Here is a 24476-nt window from a genome sequence, read left to right on the forward strand (position 1 = left end):
CTCAAAAATGTCCTGTAGTGTCATCAAATATTAATGTAGCGACATTTCTGAAATGTGTCTCTAAAGCCATAGAAGGTCTACCATATAATAGGGATCTTGGCTCTAACGTGACCCAGGATCAGCGAATAGCTCTTATTAGTCTCCAGAAAAATGCCTCTTTGGTAATTACAGACATACCCCACTTTTAAGTACACAATGGAGTTTATTTACTTAATCTGAAAAGTGCAAAATCAGGCTCACTTCTGCATAGAAACCAATGAGTGGGGTATGCCTGTAAACCGGCTAATAAAGGGGGAAACACTGTCATTATGAACAGGGCTGACTATAAGAAAAAGTGTTATGAGATATGTAATGAATATGTGTAACCCTGTCCACACTGCAGAAGGATAATACAGCAGCAACAAAGGAAAACATCCCATAGCAGTTACCAGCTACAGTCCAGGTTACATATCCAGTCATTAACAGTTGTTAGTAAATGTATAGGAGATCCAAATCAGACTGTGAGGTGTATAGCCAGCTATAAATATTGAATTGGTAGGTTCTGCCCTTAATAATCGTCGATTCCAATTGCAAGAAAATAAATCTAAAAGCAAAAATAGGATTTGACACTGGCTGTTTTGAAACTACAAATAACTGTGCAATGATTGCAAATAAAATTCATATGAAATAATGACCAGATGGTTATGATACAGCTATTAGTGTTAGTGGGAGTAGTATTTGTTTTATATCATTTTGAGAATTTTTTCCTTTAACATAAGCATTCAGTTTGCAGTATAGACTATACAGAAATCATACCATGAATCACAACATGCCAGTGTTCTGTATGCTGAGGTAGTTCCATTGTAACCCAATCTTTAAATACAAAGACTGGAAGCTTCTGCTGACTGCTTTTTTATTGTAAAGGTGGTAAGTTCATAAAGCCGTATAGCTATTTAAGGATTAATCAGTCATGGAGGCATTAAAAGGAGCTCCTATGTCAGTTATAGACATAGTAAAGTTTCACGGAAAGCAAAAACCATGCAGGTTTGAATAATTAAAGGCCTCTTGTCTAAACGCTTAATCCAAGCTCACGTCCTGCTGAAAGATGACCTAGAGCTGAGCGTAGGGCCGCCTGTTATTGTTCTAATGATCATTAGTAAATAATGCCACAAGCAGCTGATTTGGTGACTCTTGCAGTATCCACTGGGTTACTGCACCTTCCTGAGGGATCATCAAACAGGGGAGAAAGGACAAAGTGGTGGAATTCCTTTATGGAGGGAGACACGCAGCTATTGCATGTGATCAGAGAAATGCATTCGGAGATGAGCAAACTAGAGAAAGAAAACAAAGAGCTGCACGGAGAACTGAGCCTAACTGGACACAGGACAGGTAATGCAAAGGAGAGAGAGGTGAGACCCGGAATCACGTGTGAGCTACAGCAAAGTGAGGAGGTCACACGCAAAGGAGTCCTGCGCAGGAATGTCTCTGCCGGAGCCAATGACATAATGCAAGAACAAACAGGTATTATACCTTTTGTCCACATTAATTAGAGACAATACATTCCCTATGGGAAAATGTGAATGATCGCACATCATGACACAAAAGAACCAAATTGTTTACTATTTACCATGTTATATTATATTAACTATAATATTTAAAACCACAATAGGCTTAGTAAAGCAGCAATCTATTTACCCTATATGCAATGTCAGGGCATACACAAACACACAATGGGGTTCATTTACTAAAAGCAACTAGACTGTGCACTTTGCATAGGGCAGTTGCACTATGCAAGTGCAGTTGCTCCAGAACTTAAAGCTTCACTTTGCAAAGAGTACCCAATCACGTGCATTTTTGCTTGCACATAATTGGATAATGCAAGTCAGCAGAGCTTCTGCTAATTTTTTTAAGCTGTCGAGCAACTGCTCTTTCAGAGTGCAACTGCAAAGTGTATTTGCCTTTAGTAAATCAATTGCCAGATGTCACACATGTAGACACACACACAATATCACGGCAAACACAAAAACGCTTAAATACAATGTCAAGGCAGAAACACACACATGCACAGGGTCCAGGAATCCACACTTACATACACAGTGTCAAGGCAGACACATACATACAAAGGGGGTTATTTACTAAAGGAAAATCCACTTTGCACTGCAAGTACACTTGAAAGTGCACTTGGAAGTAAAGTTACTGTAGATCCGAGGAGGACATGCAAGGAAAATAAAAAACAGCATTTTAGCTTGCACATGATTGGATGATAAAATCATCAGAGCTTACACTCATTTCAGATCTACCCCTTAGATTCAGAGCGACTGCACTTTCAAGTGCACTTTTAGTGCACTTTCAAGTGCACTTGCACTGCAAAGTGGATTTGCCTTTCGTAAATAACCCCCAATAGTGTTAGGGCAGGCACAAACATATACAGTGCCAGGGCAAACACACATATACACAGTCTCTAGGCATCCACACATACACATAAGCATACATATACAGTGTCCAGGCATATACACATACTGTACATACACAGTGTCAGGGCAGATACACATACATACACAACACCTAGGCATCCACGCATATGCAGTGTCAGGGTAAACATTTATACACAGTGCGGAGCAGACACACACTCTCGGTGCCATGACAGACTCACATACAGTCAGGGTACACACACAGTGTCAAAGCAAACACATGCACAAGCATGGACTGTCAGGGCAGACACACACAGTTATGACATATATATAATAAATTTACAGAGCACAGAGAAGAGACCAACAGCACGGTCACAGTACAGCACATACAGCACACAAGGTATTTATAGTCAGAGCATACAAATACTATTTAAGACAACTAAGAGAGTGTTGCAGTATATGTTGTTGCAGAGTATTGAGGCTGCATGGTGGAATTTACATCTCTGCTCTTAATGCAACACTGACATTCTCCTTGCCTGTAATAAAAAGATGTATGTGTGTGATGGATTCCCCTGTTTTATGTCTGTAAGGTGAAAGATGGGATCTAGCCAATTATGGTGGCTTGGGTTGAACACAAGCTGCAAGATTCCACTTTTCCAAGTGTGTGGAATACCTGTCAGGAAGAAGATATACCACCCACCTGCGAAAGTGAAATATTTGCAGCAGCTGGTGAACACTAAGCACTGTTTTTTTGACCCACTGGAAAGATAAGTATATTTCCTCTTTTTTAGCAGGCATGTTTGTGTTAAATAGGCACCCTGTGTTGATAGGGTCACTATAAGCTCATCTGAGACAGGATTGGGCCACCTTCAGACTTTTGAAGTAATGCCATTGCACACACCTTGCAGAATACTACAGTGTACATGCTGTGAGACTGTGAATTATGTTTTTTGCAACTGTGCAAGTGCAGTGCCTTGAAGAAGTATTCATACACCTTGAAATTGCCAACATTTTGTCATGTTACAACCAAAAAAAATGTAAATGTATTTTATTGGGATTTTATTTGGTAGACCAATACAAAGTGGTTCATAACTGTAAAGTGGAAGGAAAATGATAAATGGTGAGAGCTAACAAACTTATAGACTATATATACAGGCACTAATTGTGACTTAAAAAGCAACAAATGTGGGAAATTAACCTTTAATTGGCATTTTAACCTGTGTGTGTACCTTCTATGATTTAAAAAGGATCCAAAAAACAATGGCTTCATGTGATTTCTATCCTTAAATAAAAGACAATTTTTTGGCATGACCAGTCATATTTTCAATATTAATGCCAACATTTCACAGTTTCTGCCAGGGTATGCAAACTTTTGAGCACAACTATATGTGAAACGTGTGGCCTGTATTTGTATTCAGCCCCCTTTACTTTGATACCCCTAACTAAAATATAGTGGAACCAGTTACCTTCAGAAGTCACCTAATTAGTAAATACCTGTGTGTAATTAAACTTCAGTATACCTGTAAATACAGCTGTTCTGTGAAGCTCTCAGAGGTTTGGTAGAGAACGTTAGTGAACAAACAGCAACATGAAGGCTAAGGAACACATCAGACAGGTCAGGGATAAAGTTGTGGAGAAGTTTAAAGCAAGGTTAGGTTATAAAAAAATATCCCAAGCTTTGAACACAGAGCACTGTTCAATCCATCATTCCAAAATGGAAAGAGTATGGCACAACTGCAAACCTACCAAGACATGACCGTCCACCTAAACTGACAGGCCAGGCAAGAAGAGCATTAATCAGTGAAGCAGCCAAGAGGCTACTCTTGTGGAGCTGCAAAGATCCACAGCTCAGGTGAGAGAATCTGTTCACAGAACAACTATTAGTCATGTACTCCACAAATCTGGCCTTTATGGAAGAGTGAAGGAGAACTTTTTGGCCTAAAAGCAAAATGCTATGTATGGCAGAAAACTAACACTGCACATTATCCCAAACACACCACCCCCACCATGAAAACATGGTGGTGGCAGCATCATATTGTGCGGATGCTTTTCTTCGGCAGGAACAGGGTAGGTTTCACAGTTGGGTCAGAGTCGATGGGAAGATGGATGTAGCCAAATACAGGGCAATCTTAGAAGGAAACCTGTTATGCCGCATACACACGACGAGACTTTCCGGCAGAAAAGGTCAGACGGAATCATTTCATCAGATATTCCGATCGTGTGGTGGCTTCAGCTGACTTTTTTTTTTCAAAAAGTCTGATGGACCTAGAAATAGAACATGTTTTAAATCTTTTAGACGGAATCAATTCCTATCGGGAAAACCGTTCATCTGTATGCTAGTCCGATGGACCAAATACGATGCAAGGGCAGCTATTGGCTACTGGCTATTGAACTTCCTTTTCTAGTCCCATTGTACGAAATGAACAGACTTTGGTGTGATCGTTTGTAAGCAAGTCCGTTTGGTCTGAACCCTGTTGGAAACTCAGTCAGAAAGACTGTCAGAATTTATTCTGATGGAAAGTCCAGTCATGTGTACAGGGCATTAGAGTCTGCAAAAGACTTAAGACTGGGGGGGGGGGGGGGGGGTTCACCTTCCAGCAGGACAACCAAAGACCCCAAACATACAGCCAGAGCTACAATGGAATGGTTTAGATCAAAGCATATTCATGTGTTAGAATGGCCCAGTCAATGTCCAGGCCTCAATCCAATTAAGAATTTGTGGCAAGACTTGAAAATTGCTGTTCACAGAAGTTCTTCATCCAGTCTGACAGAGCTTGAGCTATTTTGCAAAGATGAATGGGCAAAAATTTCACTCCCTAGACGTAGAGACAAACCCAAAAAGACTTGCAGCTGTAATTGCAACAAAAGGTGGTTCTACAAAGTATTGGCCTGGGGACTGAATACAAATGCTCGCCACACCTTTCAGATATGTATTTGTAAAACATTTTGAAAACCATTGATCATTTTCCTTCCTATTCACAATTATGTGCCACTTTGTGTTGGTCTATCACATTAAATCCCAATAAAATACATTTACGTTTTTGGTTGTAACATGACAAAATGTGGAAAATTTCAAGTGATATTAATACCTTTTCAAGGCTCTGTAATTGCACATTGATCCATGTGCAGTAATGGACCTCCAGATATGGGTAACTAAAGAGCCCCTTCAGGAAAATATTACCATGATCTTGAAGGGAATAAGGTATGTAAATCTAATACAAGAAAAATTAAGAAGAAAGGATTGAAGAGAGGAGGATACCACATCCCAGAATTCTATATAGAGGACAAAAGAAGGGGCAAAAAACGGGTTGGAAAACGCCAACCCCGGGATTTTTAACGGTATCAGATCAACAAAGTATGCAATCAACTATTAATTGCAAAAATATTTTTATTATTATTCAGTCAACATCCATCAAAGATGTGCAAAACAAACAATATACAGTCATAAAAATCAATGGTGAGGCTGGATTAGGTGTAGATCATCTCCAAAATTACCCCACATTGATGCATACAAAACAAAAAGGCTACGCTGCGATTATTCAACATGTTTCGCTCGTAACTCGAGCTTCATCGGGAATTGGCGCAGCAGCAGATCATAGCTAATAGAGTAAGAACAAACAACATATATTAAATTCATAAAAAGTATATCACAAAATATATTATAGTAAGCATTTACAAAACCATCCAGTTCATCTCATGTAAATTGACATCCATGTATTTAAACAGAGAATGTTGTTGATTTTGCCCTTTTCTCTGTGCATCTTTGTGTTTGTATCTTGTTTGGTGTCCCGCTGTGGTTGTTGATGCCGCCCGCTGTCTTGCGACATTGTGTGGGTTGATTTCCAGGCATCCCCTATTCAATTCATTCACAGTTAGGGCATCTAACATTAATGTGGGGTCACTTTGGAGATGATCTACACCTAATCCAGCCATCCAGCCTCACCATTGATTTTTATGACTGTATATTGTTTGTTTTGCACATCTTTGATGGATGTTGATTGAATAATAATAAAAATATTTTTGCAATTAATAGTTGATTGCATACTTTATTGATCTGATACAGTTAAAAATCCCGGGGTTGGCGTTTTCCAACCCGTTTTTGCCCCTTCTTTTGTCCTCTATATGTAAATCTAATGGTGTAAATCAGGGCCAGTTCATATTTTTGGTGCACTTTATATGCATTTCACGTGAACCATTTACATGCATTTCATGTGTACTATTGAACTCTATATAATATGCTTTTTAATGAGAGAGCACTAAAGATGCAGCAAACATTACACCTTAAACACATAGGTATGAGCAAGGCTTAAAATCAAGATTTGACCTGAAGAACAGCAAAGGATCTCGCCAAGGGAGAAAAATGTAATCCCCAGTTGTGTCCCAGAAGATGACAATCCAGTGAAAACACACTCAGGTGTGAGAACAGGATGATCATACTGTGAACTGAAAAAACTCCTACGTGTTTCACACTGATGTAACCCTGTTTGCAACACTGACAGTAAAACGATTCTGTCTGGTAGCAGAAGACATTTACACAGGCACAGCCACAGGAGGAGAATCTAACTGCAGAACTTAGAGCAGCCAGTGTTAAGCCACCCTTCGTCAACTAGGGGGTGCGCTGAGGACATTGACTTCTAGAAATGTCTGAGAGAAGAGTGGAGGATTGTGGGAGGTATAGTTCCTACAAACTGAACAAGTTTAGAGTCTAGGAGTTGAAGACTTCAGCTCTTAGCGGCACTGTGGTGGACAAGGGGGGAGGGGTGTGTTGTATCTTTCCTGGGCTGAGAAGTGGAAAGGAGGATGACTTGCAGAGAAATTGAGGTTGCAAAGAGACAGCTGCACATGAGTGAAAGGGAGACACAAAGGAATTTTGAAACATCAGAGTACCCAAATACGGTACACCCAGGCCATGACGGCACCATTGACATTGATTTCTATGGCACACTTTGCATTCTACCAATTGTGTGGGTCTGGTTTATTGTGGGACTGGGATTTGATGTGCTGTTCCTGTTTTTGTCCTTTGTCCAGAAGCTACGATTTTGAGTGCTGGCGCCTCCCCCTCTTCCCATTTGAGAATCGGGTGATGTTGGGGATTGGGTGGGTCTGCCTCTACCACAAATCGGCATTACACTTCCACGTCATGCATGCAATGTCCCCACAGGGCTTCCTGGTGCTGGCGTGTCTGAATTTTGGTGTCACCATATGGAGGAGGGCGTCTCCAGCCTCCATGGGTGATGGCTGCTGCTCGTAGACACCTCTCTTCCTCTCTTGTTGCACCTGTGTGATGTTGGGAGGAGCCCGTGGTTGTGTGCCGAGTGTATTTAACATCCTCACTCTGTGCTAGCCAGTCCTAATGGCAACACCTCCCTGTGCACACTGCACACTACATGGCACTTACTTTGTTAAATCCTAACCAGGTAATTACATGTTTTTTCTTTTCCTGTTTATGCTCACATATGCTCACTTTTGTTTTTGTCATCTATACCTGTCTCATGGTCTTCTTTTTTTATTTTACAGTCCTGTCCACTACGGGACAACTACATACTTTGCCCCATGTTTCTATGTTCCAGTGCTTTCTAACCCTGGATATAAGGTCCTACCTGCACCCCTTCTGCAGCTGGTCCAACAACAGCTAGGAAGGAGATGGTTGAGTCATTACTGCAGTTTGTCTGAGCTGTGAACACTTCCTGAGACAAGCAATAGCAAGAGGAATGCAGAGGGAGGAGGTGTCAGCTTCTGCTGTTTACTGTTATTGGAAAGTGCTTGCAACTGAGACAAACTGCAACTATGAAGCTGTCTCCTTCCTAAGAGCCACAGCAGAGGGGTAATTAGTCCCACCCTTTTTTTTCACACTTAGTCTCCATTCACCACATGTGCTGTATTCTGCTGGTGCTAGACACACTTTAATTTTTTGACCTACCTGATGTTTATCTGTTATGATCTGCACACGTTTTGGATTAAAAAGCTTTCTATGATCTGTAAGATGTCATTTGGATTAAGTCACTGCCTGCCAAGCTGCTCAACTATAAGTTAGGCTATCACACCTCAATTGGAACAGTTATAGAGATCACACTTTCAGTGCTTAGCTTGCAAAAGCAGAACACCCCCACTGTAACTGTTACATGACTGTTATCAATGCCTGGCCTAAAGGATCACAACAAAATAACTTGTTTTAGCACCACATTGATGTTTAGTCCTGACATCTACATAAAGGGTATAACTGAAATTGTGAACCTTTACTGTTTATTATCACAAATTAACTATAACTTATATAACTAAATAGAAGCCCCCCCCCCCCCCAAAAAAAATAAAAAATAAAAGTCAGCAGCTACAAATGCTGCTTTTTTTACATTTTGGGAGAGTAACCCTGTTACATTTTTTTGCCATCTGTGTCACATAGGAAAGATTTCCCTTTACTTCCTGTCCTGTAGCCAAAACAGGAAGTGAGAGGACATACTTCTAAAGTGAGGGAATCCTGGTGTGTTACCCAGATCACCAGAACTAGTGTCCCTATTTGAAGACTTCCCCTCTATTAGTGTTCTGGTGTCAACTGAAAATTTGTGATTTTCTTTTATTTTCCCTTTTCAATGACAGAACAAATAGAAAGGGTGAATCTTCCTAATGCAGTCACAAACAGCAATAAAAACTGACAGGTGTTCTAATACCTCTCTACTCTATCCAAAGAAATAAGGTCACGCTGTATATATGCTGTAGGAACAATCTCTCTTCCCTGAAGAAAGATTCAAAATTCATTGTGAATATCTCATACTCTATTTATATGATTAACGTGCATTGTGTATGATGTTAACGGGTTTGTGTAATTCTAGATATGTATCTTGAAGCACTTGAAGTTTTATATTATTAGCCAATGTTCTTTAATGATTTACTGTTTTTAAACATTTGTAACAATAAATATATTGGATTAAATATGTGAATATCTATGTTTGGAATGCCGTTAAAAAATTGACATTTATTTTTTTGAAGCATCTTTAATACCTGGCCAATCAGCAGACTCGGGAGGCCCGCTGGTCCATGTAGAAGGTGTGATTAAATATTTGAGAGTTTATTAAAGCCCAACTGCAGGCAAAAATGAAACTCAAATACTGCATAAGTTACCTTGTTCTTTGATTCCAAACCATCCTGCAGGGTAATGAATCAAAGTCACAGCTTCCTACCAGCCATGCTGGGGACCGGGCATTTTTCCCTGCTCATTAACTGTTTGGCACTGGTCCTCTTACTACCCCAGTGAGTTCTCCTGCCTTTGGAGCATCAGAGAGGATCCAGTTGCTGTACGTGTCGACTCCACCAATCATGCAGGCAGTGATGCGCCATTAAAATGTGTATTATATTATGCATTATGATAATGTGGTGTTGTTTATTAAGTAATTATTTTTTTATTTACACCAAGTTCCAAGAAAATGTACCAGAGTTCTCCTTTTGACCATTATAATACTGTAATAATAAATTTTTCAAATAAAAGTTCTCTGAATCATACCTGCTATCTGGCTTAGCAATAAAGATGCTCATTTGGGCATTAGAGCCATGAATTAAAGACAGCCTAAAGTTAAATATTTATTAAGCTCTCATTAAATCGCTCATTCATTTGCATTCATGACATCAATTCCCCAACTGACACTTCCTATTGGCATTATAACATTTTTATTTGACACATTTAATTGACCCACATCATGAAGAAGTCCTGTATAATTCTCCTAGGCCATAGCACCTGACCTGACTGCTGTGGGAATGTGCATAGGCAATGCTTCCATGTACAGCAGCTCTCATGTGGCACACTGATAAAGCATAGCCTGCTTCCATTCCGTTTGAACTCCATATACATATTAAACTATTCCCAGATGACAGAGAGTTTAATGTATTAAAAATGATTTCTCTGGGGTGTGACCAGGCAGCGGATTTAGCCGGATGCACCTTCAGATCTCTCTGCCGAGAATCCACTCTGTTATCCTGAGAACACGATATACAATGAACTGACTACATCACATCGGCTATTGGAAGACCTGCTGAGCACGGTCAAAGCAACAGAATGCAGCCCGGTCCACAGACCTCATGGCCCAAAATGGTGCCCTGTCTCAGTGATCTGCTAAGGACAGACACAGAGAGGCAGCAGAAAAGCTGTTCTCCATGCCGCTATCCACAGACCCCACAGCTTCTGCCAGCAATCCGGAGGACTCATCAGGGGGCTTATCTGAAGTAGATAACACTGTACCACTGGAAGATACCAAAGGTCCAGGATTTGACTGGGACACAGTGAGCACGCCAAGGTATATCTTTGCTAGGCCCCCAGACCCTGCCACTGTAGATGCTGCAGGTGAACCCACACTGCGGGACATTTTTACAGCGTTGAACACTTGTAACTTATCCATAGCTGCTCTTACCACTGAGATAAAAGGGGTCAAAACAGAGATTACTTTTCTGTGGCAAGACACTCAAAAGCTGAGGGAGAGAACGTCAGCTCTAGAGGGGAGAGTGAGCTCCATAGAGGATGACATGGCTCCCATTCAATGGGACCCCACCCACAACACTCACCTCATCGCACAGCACGTCTCTTGTTTGGAAGATGTAGAGAACAGGATGAGACGCAACAATGTGAGAGTCATAGGACTACCTGAGAGAGTGGAAGGCAAGAATCCAGTTGGAATTTATTGAAAAATGGCTTACTAATATCTTTGGTAGTGTTCTCCCCTATGTTTTCAGTGGAGAGGGCGCACAGAGTTTCAGCTAGGCCTCCACAACCAAGGGACCCACCAAAGCCATTTTTGTTAATTATAAGGATTGAACTTGGGGATCGCTTCTTGTTGGTATAGTCACTTGACTGTATGTTGTCCCATTGCCCTGAAATTGACCCATATGCCAAATAAAGGCACTACTCCTGCTTTTACTATAATACTACTGAAATGTCTAAACTAACCAGCGTTATGCCCTGGAATGTCCAAGGCTTAAACAACCCGGTTAAACGATTGGCTGTGCTCCACACAATCAAGTGTTTAAATGCAGATGTGATTTGTTTACAGGAGATTCACCTACCCCCAATCTCTACTCCTTTATTTTCCCAAAGAGAGTTTTGTATCCAATTCCACATCACATATTCGGTGTGTACTCTAGGGGAATGAGTGTCCTGATTCAAAGGGATACCCGATTTTCCTGCATGGAAGTTAAAACCGACCTAAATGGCCACTATGTATTTGTATTGTGCTCTCTTTATAGGACAACGTATATATTTACAGGGGTGTACAGTCCTCCACTGTTCTCAGCTTATCTCCTTAAATAGGGATGAGCCGAACACCCCCCTGGTTCTGTTCGCACCAGAACTTTCGAATGGACCGAAAATTTGTGCGAACTTTAGAACCCCATTGAAGTCTATGGGACTCGAGCATTTGAAATAAAAAGTGCTAATTGTAATGGCTAATATGCAAGATATTGTCCTAAAAAGGGTTTGGGGACCTGGCTCCTGCCCCAGGAGACATGGGTCAATGCCTAAAATGTTTTTAAAAACTGCCATTTTTTCGGGAGCACTGATTTTAATGACGATTAAAGTGAAAAAAAAAGTGAAATATTCCTTTAAATATCGTGCCTGGGGGGTGTCTATAGTATGCCTGTGAAGTGCCATGTGTTTCCCGTGTTTAGAACAGTCCCTGTACAAAATTACATTTAACGGAAAAAAAGTCATTTAAAACTGCTTGCGGTTTTAATGTAATATCTGGTTCCAGCAATATGAATGAAAATCATTGAGAAAAATGGCATGGGTAGCCCCCCCTGCCCATTACCAGCCCCTTTGGGTCTTATATGGATATTAAGGGGAGCCCCGTACCCATATTAAAAAAAGGAAAGACGTGGGGCCCCCAGGCCCTATATACTCATAACAGCAGTATACAGGCGGTGCAAACAAGACAGGGACTGTGTAGGTTTGTTGTGTTAAGTAGAATCTGTTTGTAATTTTGAACTGGTACATTTTTAAAGTGTAGCTCCAGTCAAAAAATCTATTTTTAAGCTTTTTGGAAAACATAGGGAAGGGTTATCACCCCTTTATAATTTGTTTTGCCATCCGTCTTTTTTCATCTCACTTCCTGTTGTCTCCTTCCATTTGCAAGTAGGAGAGTTGTAAGTTGTAAGTTGGATGTTTGAAAGTAGGGGCCTGCCCTATATGCTCTGCAGAAATGGCAGAACAAGGTGTTGGTGTTGCCACAACATTGTAAGCCCTCAAAGTGACTCTTGGTGGGTGCTGGAGCGCACTGCTGTGAACGATTATATCAAGAATTGTAATTACATGCCATTGTTGAACAGTGGAAGAAAAATTGGGCCTTTGGTGGTAGTGGTGGTGGTGCTGGTGCCACACCACTATAAGTCCTCACAGTTACTCTCGTGGGCACAGGAACAGGCCCTGCTGTGAAATATTATATCAATTGTAATTACATGCCCCTGTTAAACAGGGGCTGAAAAATTGGGCCTTAGGCACTGCTTACTGGTGCCACGACACTGCAACCTCTCCTAGATACTCTAGTTGGAGTGCAGGAATGAGCCCTGCTGCAAAGCATTGCATCAAAAATTGTATTACATGCCCCTGTTAAACAGGGGCTGAAAAATTGGGCCTATACACTGCAACCTCTCCCATATACTCTAGTTGTAGTGCAGGAATGAGCCCTGCTGCAAAACATTGCATCAAAAATTGTAATTACATGTTCCTGTTAAACAGGGGCTGAAAAATTGGGCCTTAGGCACTGTTTACTGGTGCCACGACACTGCAACCTCTCCTAGATACTGTAGTTGGAGTGCAAGAATGAGCCCTGCTGCAAAGCATTGCATCAAAAATTGTATTACATGCCCCTGTTAAACAGGGGCTGAAAAATTGGGCCTATACACTGCAACCTCTCCCATATACTCTAGTTGAAGTGCAGGAATGAGCCCTGCTGCAAAACATTGCATCAAAAATTGTAATTACATGCCCCTGTTAAACAGGGGCTGAAAAATTGGACCTTAGGCACTGCAGCCTCTCCCATATACTCTAGTTTTAGTGCAGGAATGAGCCCTGCTGCAAAGTATTGCATCAAAAATTGTAATTAAACGCCCCTGTTAAACAGGGGCTGAAAAATTGGGCCTTAGGCACTGGTGCTGGTGCCACGACACTGCAACCTCTCCCATATACTCTAGTTGAAGTGCAGGAATGAGCCCTGCTGCAAAGCATTGCATCAAAAATTGTAATTACATGCCCCTGTTAAACAGGGGCTAAAAAATTGGGCCTATACACTGCAATCTATCCCATATACTCTAGTTGTAGTGCAGGAATGAGCCCTGCTGCAAAGCATTGCATCAAAAATTTTAATTACACGCCCCTGTTAAACAGGGGTTGAAAAATTGGGCCTTAGGCACTGGTGCTGGTGCCCTGACACTGCAACTTCTCCCATATACTCTAGTTGTAGTGCAGGAATGAGCCCTGCTGTAAAGCATTGCATCAAAAATTGTAATTACACGCCCCTGTTAAACAGGGGCTGAAAAATTGGGCTGGTGGCACCACCTAGAACCAAAAATGTTCTTCCAAGATATCAGCAACGGAGGAAGAGGTTAGACAGTCAACATAACAGGACAGTCACTCAGCATCAGCATAGGCAGTCTTGAAGGGATGTGATATTTCAAAAAAAATGATTCAGTTACATCAGCTTCAGGTGCTTGTAGCTGTGGGTGATCCAAGACTGATTCATCTTTATGAAGGTCAGTCGATCGACCGAGTCATGGTCAGGCGCACCCTGTGATTGGTTACAAAGCCACCAGCAGCACTGAAGGTGCGTTCCGAAAGAACGCTGGATGCAGGACAGGCCAGTAGCTCAATTGCATACTGTGCAAGCTCTGGCCAGTGATCCATCCTCAAGACCCAGTAAGCCAGAGGATTTTTGATAGGAAAGGTGTCCAAGTCTGACCTTGCCCCTAGGTATTCCTGCACCATGTAAATGAGACGCTGGCGATGGTTGCTGGAACTGGTCATATCTTGGGGCTGCGGACTAAAAAATTGTCTGAACGCATCGGTCAGACGGCTACCTTCTCCACCGCTCCTTCTGACTGATGCCTCAGCAACACGTTGTCCAGGACCAGGAGTTTGTAACCTCCCAGTCTCTGGGAACGCGTTTTTGCAAGGCCTCCCAGAGATGTCTCATCCTCTGCTACCTCTGCGATGGCAAGATAAGGTCGGCAACCTTACCCTTGTACCATGGATCAAGGAGAGTGGCCAGCCAGTAATGGTCCCTCTCCTTGATCCGAAGAATACGAGGATCCTTCCGCAGGCTTTGCAGGATCAGGGAGGCCATGCAGCGTAGGTTAGCTGAGGCATTCGGTCCGAAGTCCTCTGGGTCACTAAGGACAACATGATCCGCAGCTACCTCCTCCAGCCACGTACAAGTCCACGGGTTTCTTGGGACTGTAAATCATCCCTACAAGACTGCTGCCAGCCTCTACCTCCATGCTGACACAATCATCCTCCTCGTCCTCTTCCTATGTAAACCCAGTAATAGGGTCATATTCTCTTTAGACGCAGCTAAAGCTTTCGACAGAGTTGAATGGCCCTATTTGCCGAAAGTATTGAGAAGATTTTGAGTAGGCCCCTCCTTCCTCAGATGGATACAGCTGCTGTATGCCACTCCATCTGCAAGAATGCAAGTTAATGGGGACATATCGGAACCCTTTAAGCTTTTTAGGGGCACACAGTAGGGGTGCCCACTTTCCCCCCTGCTGTTTGCCATGGCCCTGAAACTGTTGGCCATTCATGTCAGAGCCTCACAAAATATCATGTTTTCTACTGGGTACCCAAACACATATAACATCCTTATACGTGGATGACACTCTGATTTATCTGGGAGACACTGATAATTCTTTGAGGAATGTGATGCAACTGATCGCTGACTTCGGGGATTTGTCAGGGTTCACTATTAATTGAATAAATCAGTGCTTATGCTCCTAGACCCACTTTCACAAACCCTTACACGACTGTGCAGTTGATGTTCAAGTGGTCACTGCGTTCCGATACCTCAGAAAACAAGTGACTCAGGACCCAAACCAATACATCACATTAAATGTGGTACCTTTGCTATGCAAATTCCAGACCAAATGCTAGGCATGGACCAAACTTGCTCTGTCAGCCACTGGTAGAGCCAATTTAATTAAAATGGTATGGGCTCCGCAATTTTTATATATATTCCATAATGCTTCCATATGTATATCACATAAATGGTTTTCCCAAATAGACTGACTGTTTAGAGCTTTAATGTGGGGTAATACATGCACTAAAGTCATGGACATAAAGCTCTGCATAGTTGCATACTGTTGATGTAATGCTATGCGGCATTAGTATAACGATGATTCAGAAGAATCACCCAGTATGTTTGTAACTTTTAATCATTTACTTTATATATAATATATCATCCTCTGTACTTTGATTTATTGCTGCACATAAGATCTGTATGGATGTATTTCTGTTTTGTTCTTTGATAAACTTTTTCTGATAAAAAAAAAAAAAATCTAAATAAAAGATCTGCTGTACTTTAAATGTAAAATCCAACTCTAGTTTACTTTGGAAGTGCAAAAGTGGTAAACTGAGGGTATTTTATGGAATAGCTGTTTATGAAAGAAGAATGAGTGTATTAGAAAAGCAGAATTTTGTTTTAAAATGAAATCTGGAATATTTCCATTTGACGCAATGTATGCATTTCTTCATCCCAATAAATAGGCACTTGGTTTACATTACAAATGTATTTTTTTTGTTTATCAAACTATACTGTAAACCTTAGCACTTGCACATTTACACTTTTTTGTTACACAAAGTCACAGGTTTTCATTGTGCACAATTACAACCTTGGGTAATGTGCAGGCCAGCCACTAGCATCCTAACAACTACTGCTGTCAATAGTTAATGAGGAGGACATCTGCATAGCATCCTTATTTGACCCCCATCCCTCTCTGTCAGCACTGGGGCGGCATTAGCTGCATGGGGTGTAGAAAATGAAGAAGAAGAAATGCTGGAATACTAATCATTGCCCATTTATAAAAGTGTATTTGCTTTGAAAGAATAAATCATCGCTAATGTTGGGTGCCCTACACGTGTGGATGCTGCTATGTAAAACTATTTGTTTGGTTTATTACATTTTAGAAGGGGGTGCCTTGAGATTGTCCATAATTTTAAAGGGTGCCGTGACTGGAAAAACGTTGAGAAACACTGGTCTACAACAACTAAGCCCAATATGGTAGCTACCTCTCCCCCAACATCCACCTATCTAAAAAAAAAGGGGGGTAAAATACTGTAGACTCTCAATCTATTTACTTAGGGTGACATCACTCAAATATATTGTGAAAAAGTGCTCCTGCAAATATTTTTTCTGGTAATATTTTTTTGGGGGAATTTTTCTTTTAGGCCCTGCTTTTTTATTAGGTCCCTCTGCCTAATGCCACTCAGATCCAAACTAAAATTGCCAGCACTCACTATCATTATCCAAAATAGACTAATTTATTTTTTTAAATATCCAGAAACATACTGTACAAAGAATTAAAAACCTGGTTGACGTGTTTCAGCCATACCTAGCTTTTGTCATAACCACATTATAGCACAAAACAGAGTCTTTTTAAAATCTACTCCCAGTACATACAGTACAAGGACAGAAGGACTGATGTGGACAAAAATTAAGCACAAACAAAGAAGGGCTTGGCTCAATCAGAGAGAATAAAGGAAGTTGCTGGTTTATTTTATGAAGTTGTGTATCCTGTAGTAACTGGCTTCGGTACTTGTTTAGAATGGAGCCTTTAGCTGTTCTTTAATGTCAGTAGAGATTGTATAGCAAGCACCAGAGAAATTATTCATATTACAAGAACAAAATACATGGTGAATTGAAGCACTGAAGGAATCCTTATAATACATTTTTTTCTTTTTTTAGGTGCTAAAATGACTGTCCGTCGATATTCTATGTCATCTCTAGTCTCTGGTGTTGGCTACTACAAACACAATGCACACATTAAAAGACATTCCAGCAGTGGAACGCTGAAGATTAATGGACCTATACAAGCCACTGAGTCTGACGTTGGAAATCAGCAAGCCATAAACAAAGAAACTGCAGAGGAAATGACACCAGAACTTCTAGCGAATAACATCCCTAAGTCAAGATCATTTCAGGAATATATGCATAAGTGCAGGTAAATAACAGCAATCTGCTGCGTTATTTATGAAATAATAATAATAAAGATGTGAGATGTAAATTGACTATCATGTATATGGAGATAAGAACTCTGATGGGAACTAGGAAACAGCAGATTAGTTTGTTTTCAGAGGGCCAAAAGGTGATAGGTGTGTTTTTGACCCCTCTATGTCACAATGCATGCTAGGCTGATCCAAGTGTGCATGGTAATAAAGCAAGCTTTGAGTGATCCCACCAGGAAGCTACTATCTGTACTTTGCCAATCATAAGCAGCAGAGGCATGCCCCGGCCTACAGCCACATTTATACTGGGGCTTGTATACATGGGGACTTTCAGCCTGTCCATTAATGGTTCCACTCTCGCCGGATTCCTGCTGAACCTGCCAAGATTCGAACCATCTGTAGCCAACCGTACAATCTAAGGACACACACGTTAATTAACCACTTGACCACTGGGCACTTAAATACCCTTAATAACCAGACCAATTTTCAGCTTTCGGTGCTCTCACTTTTTGAATGACAATTACTCAGTCATGCAACACTGGACCTATATGAAATTTTTGTCCATTTTTCACACAAATGGAGCTTTCTTTTGGTGGTATTTAATCACCGCTCGTTTTTTTATTTTTTGTGCTATAAAAGAAAAAATACAGAAAATTCTGTAAAAAAATGAATGTTTCTTTGTTTCTGTTATAAAATTTAGCAGATTAGTAATTTTTTCTTCATAAATTTTGGCCAAAATTTATACTACTACATATCTTTGGTAAAAATAAGTACAAATTGGTGGATATTATTTGGTCTTTGTGAAAGTTATAGAGTCCACAAGCTATGGTGCCAATATCTGAAAATTGATCACACCTGAAAAGTACAAATACCCCCCAAATTACCCCTTTTGGAAAGAAGACATTCCAAGGTATTTAGTAAGAGGCATGATGAGTTTTTTGAAGTTGTAATTTTTTCCCACAATTCTTTGCAAAATCAAGATTTTTTTTACTTTTTTTTTTAATGCTTTTTTTTTGGAAAAAAAAACAGTTTTGTGCTAAAAAAACAACAACACAGTAATGTTAGCCCAATTTTTGCATAATGTGAAAGATAAAGTTACACTGAGTAAATAAATTCCTAACATGTCACTCTTCAAAATTGCACACGCTCGTGGAATGGCGCTAAAAACGTCGCTACTTAAAAATCCCCATAGGCGACGATTTAATTTTTTTTACTGGTTATATGTTTTGAGTTACAGAGGAGGTCTAGGGCTAGAATTATTGCTCTCGCTCTAACGTTCACAGCGATACCTCACATGTGTGGTTTGAACACCGTTTTCATATGTGGGCGGGACTTACATATGCGTTCGCTTCTGCATGCGAGCACATAGGGACAGGGGCGCTTTAAAAAAAAAATATTTTTATTGTTCATTTTACTTTATTTATTTTAGTTTGACATTTTTTTCCCCAAAAATAAATTTTTTGATCACTTTTATTCCTATTACAAGGAATGTAACATCCCTTGTAATAGGAATATGGCATGACAGGTCCTCTTTACAGTGAGATATGGGGTCAATAAGACCCCGCATCTCACCTCTAAGCTGGGAAGCCTGAAAAAAAAAAAAAAGATTCTGGCTTTGATTATATTGGTGAGTCGGTAGAAGCACCGGAGCGCGGCAGGAGGGGGTGATGTCTATGGCTGGGTATTGCAGGGTATCACCGACTATGGCTGGGTATGGCTGGGTATCTCAGAGTATGACTGGGTATCTCATAGTATGGCTGGGTATCTCCGAGTATGGCTGGGTAACTCAGAGTATGGCTGGGTATCTCAGAGTATGGCTGGGTATCTCAGAGTATGGCGTTGCAGAGTATTGCGTTGCAGAGCATTGCAGGGTATTGGCGGGTGTTGCAGAGCATTGCAGAGTGTTGCAGGGTATTGGCAGGTGTTGCAGAGCATTGCAGAGTGTTGCAGGGTATTGGCGGGGTTGCAGAGTATTGCAGGGTATTGGCGGGTGTTGCAGAGCATTGCAGAGTGTTGCAGGGTATTGGCGGGTGTTGAAGGGTATTGGCGGGTGTTGCAGAGCATTGCAGAGTGTTGCAGGGTATTGGCGGGTGCTGCAAGCTATTGCAGAGTGTTGCAGGGTATTGGTGGGTGTTGCAGAGCATTGCAGAGTGTTGCAGGGTATTGCAGAGTGTTGCAGGGTATTGGCGGGTGTGGCAGAGCATTGCAGAGTGTTGCAGGGTATTGCAGAGTGTTGCAGGATATTGCAGAGTGTTGCAGAGTATTGCAAAGTGTTGCAGGGTATTGCAGAGTGTTGCAGGATATTGCAGAGTGTTGCAGAGTATTGCAAAGTGTTGCAGGGTATTGCAGAGTGTTGCAGGGTATTGCAGGGTATTGCAGAGTGTTGCAGAGTGTTGCAGAGTATTGCAGAGTGTTGCAGGGTGTTGCAGAGTATTGCAGAGTGTTGCAGGGTATTGCAGAGTGTCGCAGGGTATTGCAGAGTATTGCAGGGTATTGCAGAGTATTGCAGAGTAATGGCAGGGAATTGAGGGGTTAATTTTCGGTGAGCAGCGATGTGGGCACTGCAGATGCAGCCCACATCGCTGCTGACACCGATCTCTTCCCCCTCCGCTGTTCCGATCAGTACAGAGAGGGGGAGGGAGGAACCGGCGTCATAACATGACGCCGGTTTGTTTACAAGTGATCACTCCATCATTTGACGGAGCGATCACGTGGTAAACGGCCACGATGAGCGGCCGTTTACCGTGATCCGTGTTCTCGGATGTTCTCGAGTGCGTGCCCCAGGGGGCGCGTGAGAGCGGAATTCTGGGAGGACGTCATATGACGGCCTCCCAGAGTTAAACAACCGCCCTGTAGCCGTCATTCGGCTATGGGCCGGTTGTTAAGTGGTTAACCTACCACCATGTCTTTGGAGTGTGGGAGGAAATCAGAGTAAACCCACTCAAGCACAGGAAGAGCATTCAAACTCCACAGAGGACTCCAGTGCTGCAGGGAAGAAGTGCTAGCCACAAAGTCACTGTGGGGGGGATTTACTAAAACTGCAGAATGATAAATATTGTGCAGCTCTGCATAGAACCCAATCAGCTTCCAGTTTTTTGTCAAAGCTCAATTGAACAAACTAAAGTAAAAAGCTGATTGACTACCATGCACAGGTGCACCAGATTTTCCACTCTCCATTTTTAGGAAATCAGGAGTCCATGTGTTAATCATTATAATCTACATTGTGATGCTTAAAGTGATTCTAAGGTTTATTTTTTTTCCTCTAATAAAATAGCAAACATACTAACCTGCTCTGTGCAGTGGTTTTGCACAGAGCGGCGCCGTTCCCCACCTGTGTTCCTGGCTCCTCCACTTCAACAGTGTCCCCCATAGCAAGCTTGCTATGGGGGCACTGGTGTGTGCTCATTCCCAAGCCCCTCAACATCCAAGTGATTGATGCGCCAAAACACATTTCAAAAACATGGCTTTATGTATAGAAGAGGCCAGTGGGCATAAGGCTGTATTCTTGTCAGAGCTAAATTGTTAGGCTATCTCACAGGGTTTGACCCATATCCTGCCTGAGCTCAGGGCTGAAACTGTTATCTAACAGTCTTATATGTGATCCTGACAGCACCTGTATTATATGGGAGTTTTGCGTGTCTGCGCACTAGCCAGGGAGGACATAGGAAAGTATTCTGCTCTGACAGGAGGAGAATACAAGAAATTTGTAAAAATGTAAGCATTATAAAGCAAAAGGGTTTGTATATTTTTTTTCTGCATCATTAACCTGGGGAGTGGTTATCACTCTCACCTAGGTTGCTGGTTCGAATCCCAACCACAACTCTACCTGCCTGGAGTTTGCATGTTCTCCCTGTACCTGCGTGGGTTTCCTCCAGTTTCCTCTGGGTACTCTGGTTTCCTCCCACACACAAAGACATGCTGGTAGGTTTATTGGCTTCTGTCCAAAATTGGCCCTAGTATAGGAATGGGGACCTTGGATTGTGGGCTCCTTGAGGGTAGGGACCAATGTGAGTGTGCAATGTACAGGGATAGGGACAATTGTAGACACTCAGGTTGAATTGAATGGACTGGTGTCTTTATTCAACCTTACTTACTAACTACTAACCTTTCCTTCCGAGTATGCTTGTTCTTACAGATCTTGTGATTTCAGTGCTTTCTAAATCAGTGGCCTGAAACAAGTATGCAGATCCGGAGTGTATATAATTTGCTATTGCATACCAATGAGAACCAGGCAACAAGCATTGCATTGCAACAAAAAAAATCCAGAAACAGCAGCCCACATATTTCTATCTATACACGTTAAAAAAAAAAAAAAGACTTGTCCTTGTTTAGTGGTTTAATCTGCACTGACAAAATCTAAAAAAAATACCCTAAAAGGTGGTCATAAAATTAAAGGATTTAGGAAACTCAATGAACCTATTCTGAAACAAAAATAGAAAATAAAATTGCAGAATATCAGGAAAAACACCAACATTCTCTAGTGTTAAATGGTGCGGGAGAAGAAGTGGAACTGAGCGACTGTTAAATTGATTATTTGCGCCACCTGTAGCTCCAAGCCCCCAGTGAGAAACTACAAGCAGCTTGGAAGGCCTTTTATCTCCTCTTTGAAAATGCTGTTTATTTAAATGCATTTCTGGTGAAACCAAGCAAAAAAAATTGTCAGTTGAAATACAAATCTATGAATTGCAAGCATTTTCAGGCCAAAAGCAAGAAAAAAAATATATATTTTCTTGTTTAATTAAATTACTTTATGGTGCTTATGTGGTACTTGCATATTACAATAATAAGTCATTAGCAAATGCGTCATGTACTGTAAGTGCCAATAAGGGCTCAGCTGCATATGAAAATGTTAATCACTGAAAAATATTAGATTAACCCTTTGTTGACTCGTTTCCTCATTTGTGAAGAAATCAATGTGCTGCACATGAAACGTTCACAGAACAAGGTTAATTGAATGCTGTTAAGCAATTGAAATTATGTGTAGATAAGCCCATCTTTGGGACATTGGTAATATTGCTGTTGTTCAGTTGGCATCAACCTTTTTAATCAGTTCAAAACAAGACCGAGGCATTAAAATGGTGTAATGTGCATTCAGAACCTGTGAGGATCAGGATGGAATTATGGGAACTGCCTTAATGTTTTTTTAAACCTGCAGGTAGGTATGAGTGAAGTTGAAAGACCTTGACATTTAAGTGACAATCATATCATATTTGGACAAAATTTCACACCTTTGGCAAAATGTTTTAGAGTCAATAGGGGAGACAAAATAGGGTTGAAAATCTCCCATCTACAACACGATGTAGTTCTGGTGGAATGATGAGCTTTCTATGGCTCATAATAGGTTATGGAAGCTTCTTTTGACTATGATGGATGGACCTTACCCCTCAAGGAACAATAAAGATGGTACATGGAGCCCTTTGCAATGATTATAGGATAATATTAACCTCCCTGGCGGTATGATTATGTCAGATTTTTGATGCTGAAAGTGGTACATTGTTTTGCATGGAAATTTGGCGTTTTATATTGTAGGCCTTCTTAGGAAGAACTCAATTAAATCTGTCCAAACAAGAGTCTAGTGGACATTCCGAGTATGATAAAGTTTGAAACATGAAATAATAAATAACTATAAATAATTATAACAAATAATAATATAATAATAATAAAATGTATTCAATAATGTAATCAAATCAAAAACACAAATTTTCTCAGTTGCAGAATTGTAGCTGTCATTACTTTCAGTGTTTGATGACGAATTTCCCCACAATTCACTATCGCTCAATTCTGCTAGTGATTCTAATTTATTATCGCTATTTTCTAGCTGGTCTAAAACTGCTTTTGATGTAAAGGGACACTTTTTGGTTGCTATGGACAATCTCAAGTTTCCAAGCAGAAAGAACAGTTTATATAATGTAAACCTGCATGAATGGGCACAGGACAAAGCATTAGGGACAAAAGGGATGTGAAATAATATGATACAGTAATGTAATCTGTAAGATTACAGTGTACTGTGTGTTCTTATATGTTTTTCATTTATTTGAATTTGGCGCCACACTCCATCTCCATGCGCCGCAGAGCAGAGGACACAGTTCGCACACACAGCGGGGAGACATCGCAGGATCCTGGGGACAAGGTAAGTAACTTTGACAGGGTACTGATGAACATCAGAGAGTGGATGGCTCCTGGATTCTCTGGTGACAGCAGAGCTTTCCCCTATACTTTAATGTCTTGGACCTGTTCTTATTCCCAATGGCCCCTCAAAACTGAAAAAGAAGAAAGTAAATAAAACATTTTAAACAATAGCAAGCAAATACAAATCAGATGCACATAAAAACAAGAAAAAAGTGCAACTATAAAGAACACTAAATAAAATAAAACAAATCTAAAATGAAAAACTAAAATAAATTAGATACCTCCTTTAAAATCCTCGAAATAAAGCAGCTCAGCTAGAAAAACTGAGAGGGTTTGCTTTGGTGTAACCTCTGCCACTGAAAAAATCGGTAACCTCACAGCAAAATTTTATTTTTTTCCCACTGAAAAATCCTTTTCTTGAAATTCATTGAGACGCAAGCAATTCAAAGACATTTGTGGTATACTATTCCAGTGACCACCCTGGTATAACCTCTCCTATTCCCAGCATGTCTTAATTATGTAACAAAGCAGTAGCAAGATTATAAACACAGGGAGGGACCTATGCCCCTCAATAAACTCTAAAGCCCCATACACACTATCAGTTTTTCTGCTGAGTTTTTCCTTCAGATTTACCAAAACCACATAATATGAGGTCAAACCTTAGGAATTTCAATTTGTATTCAATCAGACAGGCCCTTGCACTGCATGGTTTTAGTAAATCTGAAGGAAAAACTCAGCAGAAAAACTGATAGTGTGTATGGGGCAAAAGA

General features: G+C 41.0%; 1 protein-coding gene across 1 annotated transcript in view; it reads left to right on the top strand.

Moving 5' to 3' along the window:
* Positions 1-1162: 1162 nt before the first annotated feature.
* The window catches only part of CCDC195 (coiled-coil domain containing 195), a 54831-nt gene continuing 31517 nt past the window's right edge, over positions 1163-24476 (top strand). Inside the window, exons 1-2 of the mRNA XM_077490319.1 lie at positions 1163-1500; positions 17318-17573. Of these exons, the coding sequence (XP_077346445.1) occupies positions 1251-1500; positions 17318-17573 (506 nt within the window). The 5' untranslated portion in view covers positions 1163-1250. The remainder of the gene's footprint in view (positions 1501-17317; positions 17574-24476) is intronic.

This window comes from Lithobates pipiens, unplaced genomic scaffold, assembly GCF_037356315.1.
Source record: "Lithobates pipiens isolate NorthernLeopardFrog02 unplaced genomic scaffold, aLitPip1_a1.2 Scaffold_18, whole genome shotgun sequence".
Taxonomy (NCBI): Eukaryota; Metazoa; Chordata; class Amphibia; order Anura; family Ranidae; genus Lithobates; species Lithobates pipiens.